Raw genomic sequence first — 12,775 nt, 5'->3', positions numbered from 1 at the left:
CTAGTCAATATTTGATGCTTAGTATTTTTGTTCAATTTGTGTTTGAAAAAAATTAACATTCGCCCACCTCTACTTCTTATACAATGCACGAAGATGCGCCCAAGCCATATTTGTGCTTTCTGAAGTCTTACTTTGCTGCATATAATAGTGGGAAAAAGCAGCTTTTCAGGAGAGAACTTGATTTTGTTGTTTTGTGTATTCTGTTCTTCTACCATAAGTGTAGTGAATCAATAACTATATCGCTCACAAGTACACAGCCTCTCAATGGAACAGACATTTATTTGATACATATGTATTCCCACCCTGTTCACCTAGATTTCAAAATTGTGCTGATTGTGGCCAGCCTCTAGTACCTATATAAGCATGTCTACGATGTGGTCTGAGGGTACATGTGCAGTGCTACTGTGAAGCTAGTTATAGTTCTCACAGCAATGCACCAAGTAAGGTTGTTGCTTAATTGTTATAAAAAAAGACAGCATCAACTGGGCTGTAAGGGCGACAAAAATGATTTGTGCGATTCATCAAACATATGAACAGAATATGATATGACTACATGCCATGTGCTAGTTAGTATTTCAAGTGATTAAGAGAATGATATAAGGGCTGTTGGGTTAATCAGGCTTATGTGTCGTGTTAAAACATAGGCTGTGAAGTTAACTTCAACATGTCTAAGTATTTACGAAATTGGGGAGGTGGCAGTGAGACACCCTGGTGAAGCAATACGTCAGTTGTCCTAATGGTAGGGCTTGACTATATAATTTCATCATTGCTTGTTTAGAAACATGACGGTAGGCTAGAACCTATGGAATGCCACAACAGCAAGGCTGAACATCCATCCTTACTTCTCAGAGGCTTAAAGAATGATAAACAGTTATGCTTCAGAGAATATTTTGGTAACAAATATATGCCATGTTCATTTCAGTGGAATGGAAAGAGGTGAGTGAGCACAGCCATGCTATGGTAGCATGCGTGAAGGAATACAGGAGAGCCTGGGGGCTAATATATATTAATAGAGTGAACAAGTAGCTGTGACTTGCAAGATTATTTTGATCCACAGAGGATGCTGCAGTAAGGTTTGTGCAACTGTAAGCAATACGAGAACGAGTGAAAGATTACTTGTAATCTATGGATTTGTATGACAGATGAGAATGTGCACCCAATTTGCCACTACGCATTTTTTTCTATTTTATGTTCAGTACAGAGTGCGAGTCACTATGGCTTCTTAACTACAAATTTCTGCATTACGATTCACAGTGCTTATGGGGCTATGTGCATTCATTTGACTACTTAAGTGATTGGATAATAGAACATGTCCGCATTGCAGATTTGCACAGAACATATTATGAATTCGTCACAAAGCTCCACCCAAGAAACTGTCTGTTGGCTATGAAAATAAAAAATGGCAATAAACATTCCCTTACTTTCTTGTGCTGCCATGTACACAGTGCTAATGAAGTAATGTCTACAATGCAGACTTTCTGTACTTTCATTAGTGGTAGGTGCAAGTTGCACTGACACAATGAACATGCATGCATTGCCTACAAGCTACTGCATGTTGGAATTGGTGTTACAGCAGGCATGGTAAATGTTCTCCTCTACTTGTGTCTTGTGCACCATATGAGCCAGCATTTCATTTCATTTGTCATGTACCTGTTTAAGCTGTTACTGACTAAGAAAGGCAAATATAAAACGACTTACTATGTCGACCATTTCACATGCAAGAACACTGCACTCATTGCAAAGCTTATTAGAGAGTTTTAGAATAGGGGGATGCCATCGTTGAGGCCCCAGCACTACGGGGCCTCAACGCTTGCGCCCCCTTAGTCTAGATCTCTATAGTTGCTTGATAATCTTGGTTTGCTCTGAGATGAAGTACAGTTACTGTGCACCTGTTTGTTAGCCTATGCACTTCTCGCTTTAATGTGGCTGTGCATTAGCTAGCTAGGTTGTCACTACATGAATGGGACATTTCGGCCATGCCCAACGCAATCAAATAACATTACTTTGCTATAACTTACTGTCTGTGCAAGCTTTTTTGTTATCTAGGGAAAAGAATAAAAAGAGAGTGCATGCATAAATGAAGCTGACAGCAGCAAACGGTCTCAAGGCAATCATCCTTGATTGTCGCCATTGCTCAGAGAGCAAGCATGCCTGTATTCACTTTGACCACAGGCTGTACAATGTTTAAATGCTGGTAGAGGTACGGATAAATAGTCAAGGGACAGCAGATTGGCCACCCAGGCCTTTATGCATGGGCATAAAGTGTGCCCTTGTGTGCCCCCGTAGACCTCTGTCATCTCTTAAGGCATGAATGACATAACACTACTTCTATTTGCAGGGACATTTTAGCATTAACAAGAAACGGAAACATTACTTGAATTCATGCCTACATGGGGTGTTTTTTCAGCAATATAAATTAATATTTGTTTTCATGCAAACATTCTTCTCTTGAAAACATATCTGACAAGCATCTCTGCCTGAAGAAGTAACTATGATATGGACATATCACTTTATGTCTGTCATAATTGTAATCAGTTGCTTAAGACTTACTGGTGGGCTTTTTGGTTAGTCATGACTTAATATGGCAGTGCACTTTGAAATTGACGTAACATAGAATGAACAAATACTAGCTCTGTGTGCGTCGCACAGCGCTCCTGTACGTTCGTTCGGTGTTACATCATTGGTCCGAAGTACCGATGACATATTACATCATGTAATCAATTGTAGGCTCACTATTGACAGCTACTAAAAAGACCTCAGCAGCAAAGTGCACCTGAATAAACACGCCACTGTTGATGATTCACATGCGTAATCGGTGATGAAGTGACTTGTCAATCAACACAGCTGTATTCCGTGATAATAGAACCATCTGTATAGGAGTATGTTAATAGATAACGCTGCAGCGCTTCAGCGTGCTACACTGTTGCTGCGACAGATGCCTTGCTCATTGGCTTAGATACACCTGTGTGTTCATGTATGTGCGTTCTTGCAAGCTGTTACGTACAGGGTCTGGCCTCATTCGTGAAAGGAATGCGCATTGTTTTGTGGCAGAAAACAGACGGAGTTTATTTTCTACAAGGGACGCAGACGAGAGCCGCATGTGTTCTAGGGGGCAAACTCTCGGTCCCTGTACAGTCGCTGACACGCTGGGGGTGATGGAGAATTCTTGGAACTCGACTCGGGGTGGGGTCGCTTCCTGTTTCGTCCGCACTGGTGCTTTGTCCAGCCAAGGAGCGGTGGTGCATCGCTTGTACACAACACTTTCCTCCCTTAGATGGAGTCGCCGTAGTGATCCGGAGGGCGTCGTTCCCGCTGCGGACATGACTCTGCAGTCGTGTTTGGCACGGTCTCAGGGGCAGTGCCAATCTCTGCTTTGGTCACCGATGATTGCGAAGGCTCCAGCATTCCTGAGAGAGTGGCCTCTGACGACGTGGGGTTATCTGCTTTTATCCCAAACATAAGTGGGAGCGGGACACTGCTCGCGGTTACTGTACAGCCCTTATCCTGTGTCGCCGAATCTTCTGTGGGGTGTCTCAAAGCACCGGGCTTGATCTGGTCACGTTGTCATCGCACTAACCTGTTAGGGCTTTTAATGAGCCATGATCTGTGGCCTAGCTTTTCCAAAACCATTCCCTCCGTGCAGATCAGATTCCCTCCGAAGTTTCGAAAGAAAACTGCTTGTCCGACAGCGAGTGCTCTCGATTTTGTGTTCCTGTTGCAGTTGGTATGGATTTTTTTCGCTTTTGCTTAGGGCTCAATGCACGTGAGAGCTGTATCCAGCTCAAGCCCGAACACAAGTGCAGCTGGCATTTTGCCCATTGATGTGCAGATAGATGGTGGTGTGTTGCTTTATCAAAAACTGGGCCAGCCTACACGCGAATGTTCCGTCCTTGTTTTCAGCTAATGCTCGTTTTGTTTCAAAAACCATCCTTTCTGCTTGGCCATTCGTTGTAGGATGATATGGTGCACTTGTTATGTGGGTCGCCCCATTCTTCTTTAGGAAGCTCTCAACTCCTACTGAAACAAAGGATGGTCCATTATCAGTCACAAGTTTTTTGGGAAGCTCAAAAGCTGGGAAAGGTTCCAGAGTTCCTTAATCAATGTGGCAGACTGTATATTGCGCATGGAGCACACTTCCAACCATTTGCTGTATGCGTCCACAACAATTAGCCAGCATTCTGCCTTCTACGGGACCAACGAAGTATGCGTGAACTCTGTCCCAAGGCGTTCTTGTGCGTTCCCATTTGGGCACTGGCGCCCTTTGGTGTTCACAACAAGTTGCACAGTTTCTAGCGAGCCGTTCGATATCTGCGTCAATGCCTGGCCACCAAAATACGTTCGTGCGCATGCCTTCATGGCCACAATTATGTGGTGGTTTGCAGGTGCAAGTTTAAGAAGGTAATTTACGCCTTTGTTGGGGTTACTATCCGGGAGCCTCTAACAAGGCACCCTTCCTGCGCTGAAAGCTCAGCCTCCAGTTTCCTGCACTATGAAAACTGTTCTTTGGGCAGTTTATGAACTTCAACGTTTGAGACAGCCTCCAGCACTTGCGACAAAACTGACCCCTCTCGAGTCATTCGTGCTAGTTGACGCGGTGAAAGCTCGAAGCTGGGCATGGTAGCCAACATGAGCACGTCTCCCGGGGGATAAGGCTCATCAACTTGTGCCGGTAGTGGAAGTCAGCCTAGAGTGTCCATATTTTGGTGCAGTAGGCCAGGTCAGTACAGTAACTTGTAATCATACGTTGCCAGTTTAAGGCACCACCGCGTCATCCTTGATGAAAAGACCCGGAGTACTTGCTTTGTTTCACTCACGATTCCACTCAATGCCTGGCAATCTGTTATTATGGTCGCATGCCGGCCAGCTATGTACTTATGAAGATGACTGATGCCGTAGATTACTGCTACACTTTCTTTGTTGAGCTAGAAGTAGCTCTTTTCGGCACTTCCCAGTGTTCATGAACCGAATGCAATAGACGCCTCTCGGCAAATAGCATCTTCCCGGGCGAGGACGGCATCAACGCCGTACGGCTATGCGTCCCCAGACAAAAGAAGGGCCTTCATCTCGTCATAATGAGTGAGCACTGTAGATGCGCGGATCATCTCCTTAAGTGCCTCGAAATTGGCTTGATGCTTGCTCTTCCACTTCCAGGGCGTGTTTTTCTCTAGGAGCCTATACAATTCCACCACAACCATTGCTCCGTTCTTCAAAAAGCAGTCGTCAAATGAAATAAAGCCGAGAAAAGCCCTTAGGGATGTCTTGTCAGATGGTTTCGGTGCTTGAAGTATAGCCTCACCCTTTTTCTCGGCGTTGCGAACACCATTGCTGTCAATTCGATGTCCCAGAAACTCAACTGACGTAATTCCGAACCTGCATTTTTCTTTCTAGAGGCGTAAGCCTTTCTCAGTTAGCCTCGACAGAACCTGATGCAGATGCTGTGCGTGCTCATTTGCACTATTCTCGTTGACAATGATGTCGTCAAGGTGAACACTCACTCCTGAAATACCAGGTATATTTGTCTCCCTCACGCACTGGAAGATAGCTGGTGCAGCGGAAATTCAGAACGGGAGGCATTCCACCCTGAATAGTCCTTTTGTGGTGTTCCCTGTGAGCAGTGCTGCAGTGACCTGTATACAGGTATACCTGTGTAGCTTTCAATGTCTTCCTTGAAGACATCTGGGTGTCATCCCAGAACCTCTGTAATTTCTACTGCTGGCTCTCCAACGTGGTTGATCCCCTTCACCTGAATGTGAAGTGCCAAAAACCAATCACTTCCTAGGAGGTTGCACCTGGTGCCTTTCATAACCAACAATGAGAGCAGATGGTCCTTTAAATTCAACCTCACACGAACTTGTGCGGAGCCCAGGACGTGTAATTCTTTACATGACCATGTGCGCAAATCGAGCGGCTCGCATGAAAGTCACGCAGTGTTTTTCTTCCACATTCTGTAGTCCGTGTCCTCGCTTACAGGGAGCATGCCGTATCTGTGTCCACCTCAATCTGGACTGGCTTTCCCTCCACTCCCAAATCCACGAGGAACTTGGGGCAGTGTGTACGTACACTCGATGTGTGCAGCTTGCAGCAGGATTTGCTGACAGGTGGTAAGTTGGCACTGTGTGCCTGTAGCTGCTAGTTGTCGGAGCGTGGTTCCGTGTTTTTCTTTTTCTTTGAGATGTAGGCACGCTCCATGTGACCTTCCTTGGAGCAGAAACGGCACTCCGCTGTCTTGAATCGGCGCGTTTCAGGGTCATGGAAGCCGTCGCATCGATATAAATGTCGTGCTGACGTACGCTTGCCTTCTGGCTTGATTTGCGACGCCCTGTTAATTTCCCCCGAGTTTGCCACTCCCTTGATATCTCGCTGATGCCTTGACGCACTTTCCGCTGACAGGGCTAAGTCCACAGCGCGTTGAAATGTCAGGCTTTTTCTGCGAACAGTCTCTGTGGAAGGTGTTCGTCCCAGACGCTGCGGACGAACCTCTCCCGGAGCATCACGGCATAGTTGGGTTCGCTGCATGCTGAAGCGGTCGTTTGGGTGTCAGGTGACGTCGTCGATATTGTAGACGAAGGCAGGGCTCCGAAGTTGCAGTCAGCTGTCAAGGTTCCGAGGGCCGCAGCGTAGCTGCTGATCGACTCGTCTGGCCGTTGGTCGGGTCTTTGAAACACGTGCCGGCTGTAAAGCTCGGATGTCCTGGTGTCGAAGTGCCGTCCGAGAAGTGTCACTAAATCATTGAAGTTGATTTCTCTCGGGATCTTCGGCGCTATCAGTGCGCGCACACAGTGTTCGAAAGTGTCGGCTCCACAACGCGTGAAGAGAAGTGCCCGCTTCTTCGCTTCGTCGCTGACGTCGCTCGCCACGAAGTAAAATCGAGGCGCTGGATCCACGATTCCCATGATTTGCCCGAGAAAGGCTCGGCAGCGCCGTGCATTCGTCCTGTAGCCTCGAAAACTTATCCGCTTCGCAACTCCTGCCTCATCGCCAGTGTTACGTACGGGGTCTGGCCCCATCCGTGAAAGGAGTGCGCATCGGTTGGTGGCAGAAAACAGACTACGTTTATTTTCTACAAAAGACGCAGGTGAGAGCTGCATGTGTTCGAGGGGGCAAACTCTCGATCCCTGTCCCGTAGCCGAGACGCTGAGGGCGACGACGAAGGATTCTCAGAACTCGACTCGGGATGGGGTCGCTTCCCGTTTCTTCCGCCCTGGTGCTTTGTCCAGCCGAGTAGCGGTGGTGCGTCGCTTGCTCACAACACAAGATCTCGCTAGCACAGCTACAAAAAGTGCGCCATCGCGCCATACACAACCGAGCACATAGTGGCGCATGTTGTCGCAACATTGTGCGGTAGCAATAAACGAATAAAAAAAGCGGCACAGGTAAGACGACTGCACAGTGTTCCAAAGGTGGGTCACCACGTCAACGCCACACAGGCAGCACAGAATGTTACAGTGCAAGATTCGTGTTTTCACCATGACGCGGGAGCTTCAACCTTCATCGAAAAAATATGCCAGTGTCGTCTGCTGTTGGCGATAGTTGCTGACTTCGAACAGTGTTGCTCTGCGCAGTGCTGAATGTTTGCTGGCTTTCAATAGACGTCGCGTCCCCAAACCGAAGCGCGGATGCCGGTGCATGCGAACCGCTCGAGCTAACTAATAAAAAATAACTAATAAGAGAGCAGACGTAATAACAAAATCCTGACGCGGCGCGAAATTTTGCTGGTCGCCAGCACACGAGACTTGTCAACTCGCTGATGCATGTTGCCAGTAGCACAAATTTTGGTTTACAATGTGTAAGGTATGCACTGCGCACACAGTGTAAATGGCAATTTGTGCACAAGTGCTGGATCCGTGCAATTTTTCGCGCGACCGCAAGCGTGCGGTGCGGCTTGTGGCGATGGGCGACTCGACCGTAAATCGGCCCTAAGCGAGATGCGTTCGCCTTGTTTACAGAGGTGAGTTCGGCTTGTTTACACTAAAGCAGCATTTATCTCGAGTGACACTCCTGTACACGCTGAGATGCGTACGTCTGGCATGAGAGGTTGTTCACTTGTGCAATTTTTGGAGTATATATGCAGCGCGACGCAGACACGGGACAAGCAATGGACGACACGTCTGTGTCGCGCTGCACATATACGTCAACAATGTTAGCTTACCAACTAGCCCAATTCGCTGTGTAGCTTGTACAATTGTTCTGACTATGCGGCTCCATAACAGTATGTTCAAAACAGAGTAAATACTAGCAGATACGATTCGCCCGCTGCATCCTGGCTTTTCTCTACTGTTTTTTTTTTGTCGGCATTCTCATTTTTCATGTAAGGTCGATCAATGTACTCGCGTTCATTATTTTGTAGTATGCGAAAACACCGCGCTCCCGCTGATGAGACAGCTGTGATAGCTTCAGCATTTCCACCCGCAATATGTTGCTTGTTCGATCAGCCTTAGTCGACGTGAGGAATGTGAAATTATTTTTGTAAGTTTAATAGGTGCTGTATTATAGTAAATTAACCTGAGTAGTATGAAGAGATAAAGAAAAATGTGTTGTCGTATTACAGTATGCAATGTGTGAATAATTACTTTGCGAGTTTGCCATCTTATGTGATTATAGTGCAATAAAAATAACCTGTTGTTACTCTTAATAACTTGTTACCTTTCTAGTGGCTTTGAATTCTGCCCCCAAGGCTCCAAGAACCAGCACTCATTCCCTGTTGCCACCAGCCATTGCTCATCCATTCCCTTGTACGAAATAAATCTGATCTAGAAGCTCGTGCATATTTAATATTTTTCTACTCACAAATTTGCTGCTATGAAGCAGCTGTTAAGTTTGCGGTATGAATCATAAAAATAAGCTCTGTATAAAATGTGCGCAGGTAAACATTTGAAATACGTTTAAATATACGTGTCTGTACCGCATATCGAAAACGTGCAGCAGCTGTGAATGACGGTTAGAGACGAATGACGGTCACGGTTAACGGTCACTGACATAACTGCAGGCGCGATAGTTCTCTTGGCCACGATCATTATTAGTCTGGTTTCGGCAGGCAAAATGTGCCCACATAATTGTCCACCACACATGCGCGAAATTTTCTTTAAACACCCGTTAAAATATTTCTTGCCTTCCGGCCTCCGCGAGAAAACTTCATATGCATGCTGAAAAACATTGCACCGCTTTTTGTTGCAAGGTGATACGCGTTTACACGCGCATTTTTGAGCTGTTCGAGTCACGGACGCAGTCACGATTTTATTTCGAGGGAGCGAGTGGGCTCCTATCTGTACGTTCGTGGCGTGTGTTTGTATATGTACATCATCATCATCAGCCTGGTTACGCCCACTGCAGGGCAAAGGCCTCTCCCATACTGTGTTCATATAGGAGGTTGTGGCCAAGTACTGCACCAGGGTGGCCAATCCTGCTCTGGTGAGGGAGTGCGTTACCGGTTCTGGTCACCGGGATCAGACCACACTCCAGGCCAGTTTGTGCAATTTTATCAACACGCGGATTTTTTTTTTTAATCCGGTGGAAAATTGCGGGGCACCGGGATTCGAACCACGGACCTCTTGCACGCGAGGCGGGTGTTCTATATCTACGCCACCGCTGCATGTGTACATACAAACTGATAATTTCGGGAGGTTGGCACCCCTCCAGCTGTGCGAATCGTTCGAGAGTAGCCTGCATTAAAAATTGTCATCTCGTTCACCGCTTGCGAACAGTTGGCGCATGTAGCTCACGACCAGCAGAAAAGAAAGCAAATGGAACACCGCGCTGCATTTGTCTCCCGTGTGCTCGAGGAGCTGCTTCACTGCAGATCTGCGGCACAACGGCGGACCTATGCGCAACTCTGCTCCCTGCGGGAGCATATACAGGGGCACTATGAACCGCCGACAAACCGCCATGTTTTGAACGTATGGGATCCTATGTAAACTTCGCTACCAGGTATATTTACCTTTCCTGCACTGTGCCGGCCGTTCTCGTAAAAATCACTGTAAAATATAATCCCCAGAGACGTCAAGCCATACAGAGGTTCACGGAATGACGGAGGCAGCGAAAGATACGTTGTCACAGCTCTTCGTAATTTTCCGTTAGTGCACTTATGCAGTCTCTGATAGGCAATGCATTGTGAATGTGATCAGTGTCTGACTTGGGTGGGTTTATGCAAACTTGTGCTAGATTTATGCACTTTATTATTTGGTGTGGTTTTTTTCTAATGCGTTATTATACAGACAGAGAGTGTTTTGGTAACATACGCTGTGATGGGACGTCATGAATTCACTGATACGGCGTGTTGTATATATTCTACCGCAGACTACGCCTTGCTGTTCCCTGCCTACGCTATCTTTTTCTTCGTTTCTTTGTTTCTTCCACATCATTTACAAATAGGATAGCGGACTCTTCCATAGCCTATTTTTCCACTGTAACCTTTTATTAAACAACAACAAAAATTGGGGCACGATAGTTGAATAAGAGCACAGGAAGAGCCTCTTGGAAACGTCGGCTTCAGCCCGAGACTTTGGTTTAAAAATAAAATAATCATTATTAGTCATAAATGAATCGTCCTAAATATCATAAATTTCTTAGTTCCCTCTTTAGGTGGTACCTGCGAATACTCCTTCCACAGGAAAAGGCGCGAAGACCCTTTACATCCTCCTGGCTCGTCAATGGCTCGTCAATCGATTCCCGGTAATTGGTAGGGAAAGAGATCTGCTTGTTTGTTTCTTTATTAGTCTATAATTTACGCAGAGGCGAACTGAGGCCGCTGCTTTCGGAACAGCCGTGACTAGCGACGAACAACGTGGAAGGCGTGATGATTTCCACCTCCAGCATTTTTGGAAACTGCCGCATTAGCCACACTTTGTTCGCGTGAATCAGGTTAAATGTCTTTCCCTTGACGCTAGTGCTGCCGCGTAAAAATAAAGGCCCCTCAATGGCCGTTGTAGCTTCCGGATATTGGCCAATACACAAAATCTCTGCAAACTTTAAAGGTGCATCCTCAGCAGAAGGGAATTTACGGCCGGTCTTTTCGGAAATATGAAGTTGGTCGCACCCTCTTTAATGTTATTCTTTAATATATGTCCATATCAGGCCTGAATAGTAGTCAAAGTTGATTTTGGACGCCATTGTTACTTCGACATTTAACTTTTCTCTTTTAAACTCCAGACAAACTGGTGTCCATCTATATCTTCGACAAGAACCGTCGTAGCTGCAGACACGAATGGACATCCCACGCACATTGTTTTGAGGATTATCTAGGCTCTCGTTGAATGAACTGACAGAAGAGCCAGCTATAACTAAAGCTGACAAAGTGCGGCCATTCACTAGCACCTGGACATCAAAGTATGTGTCTTCGTGAGAAACACTCTTGAATCAACAGTGCAGCGTTAGTTAGCCAAGTCTTGACACAGTGTCTTGAGCCTGACAGTGCAGTATTGGTTACAATCAGTGCTTGTTTTAGCTGCCTCCAATCCTGTTGACTGCGCCAATGTAAAATTTCTACGTAGGCAATGTGACTGCATCGGTTTATTGTTGCGTTCTCAAGCGAGCTTCGGTCTTCTCTGGTGTCCTCTGGCCATTGGCGATATGAATCGCTAAAGCGTTTTGCGGCTTCTATTTCTCCTACCACTGAGCGACCTTTCAGCTGACAGTAGGCATCCTTCTTGTCGTTTTTGCTACTTGGCACGCCTGCTTTCCAATACAATTTAAACGCTCGCCAACATGCTCAAGTGTCAGTAGTTCTAAGTACCATATTTCCGGCCATAGTAAGTAGCAAAAAAAAAAATTCCGAATGTATATCTTCGTGTAATCCTCCCGGAAAATGTCTCGCAGTGTAGCTCTCGAAATTGTGAGGTCATTTATTTGCGAATCTCTAGTGCGTGATCGTCAGTTCATAGAATCCACCGAATACTACCACTTTAGTATAACAGGCAATAACATCAATTCTGTATTTTTATGTCCTCTTTTATTTTTCCTCACGGTTTTAACGTTAACGTTCGAGCGGCAGGGCGGCAATCGGACACATAATCAGTCCGTCCTCATTTTTAAATGCCTAGGAGAAATTAATGCTTCGTATTGTTAAGATAATCTTGTAATAATGGCGCTACTGCGCTATAAACACGCGGACAACAGAAGTAGAAATCGACAGGACGCGCGCACTCACAACTGAATTTTATTGGGTGAAAGGTGACATCATATATATATGTGTATATATATATATATATGTGTGTGTATATATATATATATATATATATATATATATATATATATATATATATATATATATATATATATATATATATATATATATATACGCTCTACTGTTGGACGCAATATGTGCTCCCTTCTCAAATGTTCGCCTGGCACAAAGGACAGATACTCGCTTACCATACTGCGGGCCTCAATTTTGTTGTAACTTTTTACGTGGTCATTGTGTCGAGGCCACATTTATACACCCCAAAGTGTGTTATAGGGCAGTTGAAAAAACGCTTTCGCATTTAAAATGTCACTCACGTTCTTGCTGGGGAGTCTGACACCGCTTCGGTCGATTATGTGGCAGGAATGTATAATGAAGTTGCTTGCGTCCATTTGCGTGGTGATGTTGAAACCTGCGAGAGAAAGTGGCGGTGTGGTTATGAGCCTTCTGCTTGCCTTTGCTGCGAAGGGAATCTGTGTATTCACTGGCGTAGCTGTCACGAATATTTTTCACTTTTGGGATCAGTATTTAAGTCTTATTCGTTATTGTTGATATTTGTTCATAATTTCAGCGAACCCTTGGGAATGCTCTAATGCTGCA

General features: G+C 45.7%; 1 protein-coding gene across 3 annotated transcripts in view; it reads right to left on the bottom strand.

The window, feature by feature from the left end:
- Positions 1–12,775, bottom strand: part of LOC129384168 (uncharacterized) — a 101,589-nt gene that overhangs the window by 18,858 nt on the left and 69,956 nt on the right. For all 3 annotated transcript variants that reach the window (XM_055069364.2, XM_055069365.2, XM_055069366.2), the window contains exon 5: positions 12,493–12,587. In XM_055069364.2, the coding sequence (XP_054925339.2) occupies positions 12,493–12,587 (95 nt within the window). The remainder of the gene's footprint in view (positions 1–12,492; positions 12,588–12,775) is intronic.

The sequence above is a fragment of the Dermacentor andersoni genome, chromosome 9, assembly GCF_023375885.2.
Source record: "Dermacentor andersoni chromosome 9, qqDerAnde1_hic_scaffold, whole genome shotgun sequence".
NCBI lineage: Eukaryota > Metazoa > Arthropoda > Arachnida > Ixodida > Ixodidae > Dermacentor > Dermacentor andersoni.
The sequence above is the reverse complement of the archived record's forward strand: the minus strand, read 5'-3'. Positions and strand labels throughout refer to the sequence as shown.